At 36.9% G+C, this 1620-nt stretch overlaps 1 protein-coding gene across 1 annotated transcript; it reads left to right on the forward strand.

The window, feature by feature from the left end:
- Window positions 1-559: 559 nt before the first annotated feature.
- LOC108356512 (uncharacterized) lies at window positions 560-916 on the forward strand (the record flags this gene model as incomplete). Its single annotated transcript, XM_017607619.1, has 1 exon — window positions 560-916. A coding segment is annotated over exon 1 (357 nt), but the record flags the coding sequence as incomplete, so codon positions are not given.
- Window positions 917-1620: the final 704 nt, after the last annotated feature.

The following is a 1620-nucleotide window of genomic DNA, read 5'->3' on the forward strand; positions in this document are numbered from 1 at the left end:
TTATTGACATTAGAGTTTTGACACTCCCTTAGCTCCCTTACAAAAACTTGTCACACATACACGAACCCACACACAATGCTTTGCTTTAAGCGCCACGGTGACAATCAAATATTTTTATCAACGCTTTAATTGTATTGGTGCCGTCGGCTTTTGTCGGCTTCACGTACACTACACCGACTCGTTGTCGGTTATGCTTGATGAAAATAAAAAAATTTTGATATTTCAATTTGATGACTGTTTATTTGATCGTCTCCATTTATGCTTGACAAAAAAAAGCTCATTTGCGTTGTCANATATTGGTTTTTTACAGCCCGATTCTGTGTACTTGATAAATTTAAAATCTTTATAGCGCCACGGTGACAATCAAATATTTTTATCAACGCTTTAATTGTATTGGTGTCGTCGGCTTTTGTCGGCTTCACGTACACTACACCGACTCGTTGTCGGTTATGCTTGATGAAAATCAAAAAATTTTGATATTTCAATTTGATGACTGTTTATTTGATCGTCTCCATTTATGCTTGACAAAAAAAAGCTCATTTGCGTTGTCAAATCAAAAATGGATAAGTGCGCGGACGAAAAAAAATTTATATTGCGATTCATTGAGAATTATGAATGTTTGGAAGCTTTATGGAACATAAAACTTGAAGCCTATACTAATCGTGAGGAAAAAAGAAAACAATATGAGATACCCTTGGATATTTATAAGGAGCAGTACCCCAACGCAACTGTGGAGGACGTGAAAAGAAAGATAAATGTTTTGCGTACTAATTTTCGTCGTGAAAAACAAAGATTGGCCGAATGCAGCAAAAGTGGAGCTGGTGCTGACGATTCGCTCGAACCTAATTTGTTTTACTTTAATGAAATGCAATTTCTTACCGACGTTGAGACGCCCTGCACATCAAAGAGTACAACGGTAAGTAAAATACGTTAAAAATATTTGTGTTGGTTTAATTTTATTTTGAATGTGGACTTGTTTACACGCATAAACTTATGTATACTTTGTTTGCCAAGAAACTGACCCCTCGTTACCAAAATATTCTGCAAAAGCGTCGCGAATTTCCTTTGCTCTATTTGAAGAATTTCGAATTTTCGTACATTCTAATGCATTAAGATTTATGTCTTTGCGCCATGTTCCTTTAACTAAATCGCCTGAGTCGGTAGTTTCGTTGTCAATTAAATCTCTGAATGTGTAAGTTTTCTTTTTGCGTAAAAAATCATGTAGATAACAACAAGCCAAAACAATGGTTTGTGCTTTTTCTGGAGCGACGGCAATGGTGGTTTGTAGAACACCAAATCTCGATGCTAATATTCCGAACACATTTTCCACAATTCTTCGCGCTCTACTCAACCTGTAGTTAAAAATGCGTTCCTTGGTTGTGAGATTGGTGGCAGAATAAGGTTTCAAAAGATTTTCCTGCATTTGAAACGCATTATCTGCAACAAAAACGTATGGCAAAACTCTATTGCTATTTGGTAGTAGTGATGGTGCAGGCATTGGTAACGATTTGCTGTAAAGCGCCTTCCCGAAATCAGTGTTTTTTAAAACTCCACCATCAGAAATTCGCCCATTCGCACAGTGCCGCGACTCCATACAAATGATGGACAAAAATAGAAGGA

This window comes from Rhagoletis zephyria, unplaced genomic scaffold (genome assembly GCF_001687245.7).
Source record: "Rhagoletis zephyria isolate East Lansing unplaced genomic scaffold, Rhagoletis_zephyria_1.1 Rzeph_scaffold_60344, whole genome shotgun sequence".
Lineage (NCBI taxonomy): Eukaryota > Metazoa > Arthropoda > Insecta > Diptera > Tephritidae > Rhagoletis > Rhagoletis zephyria.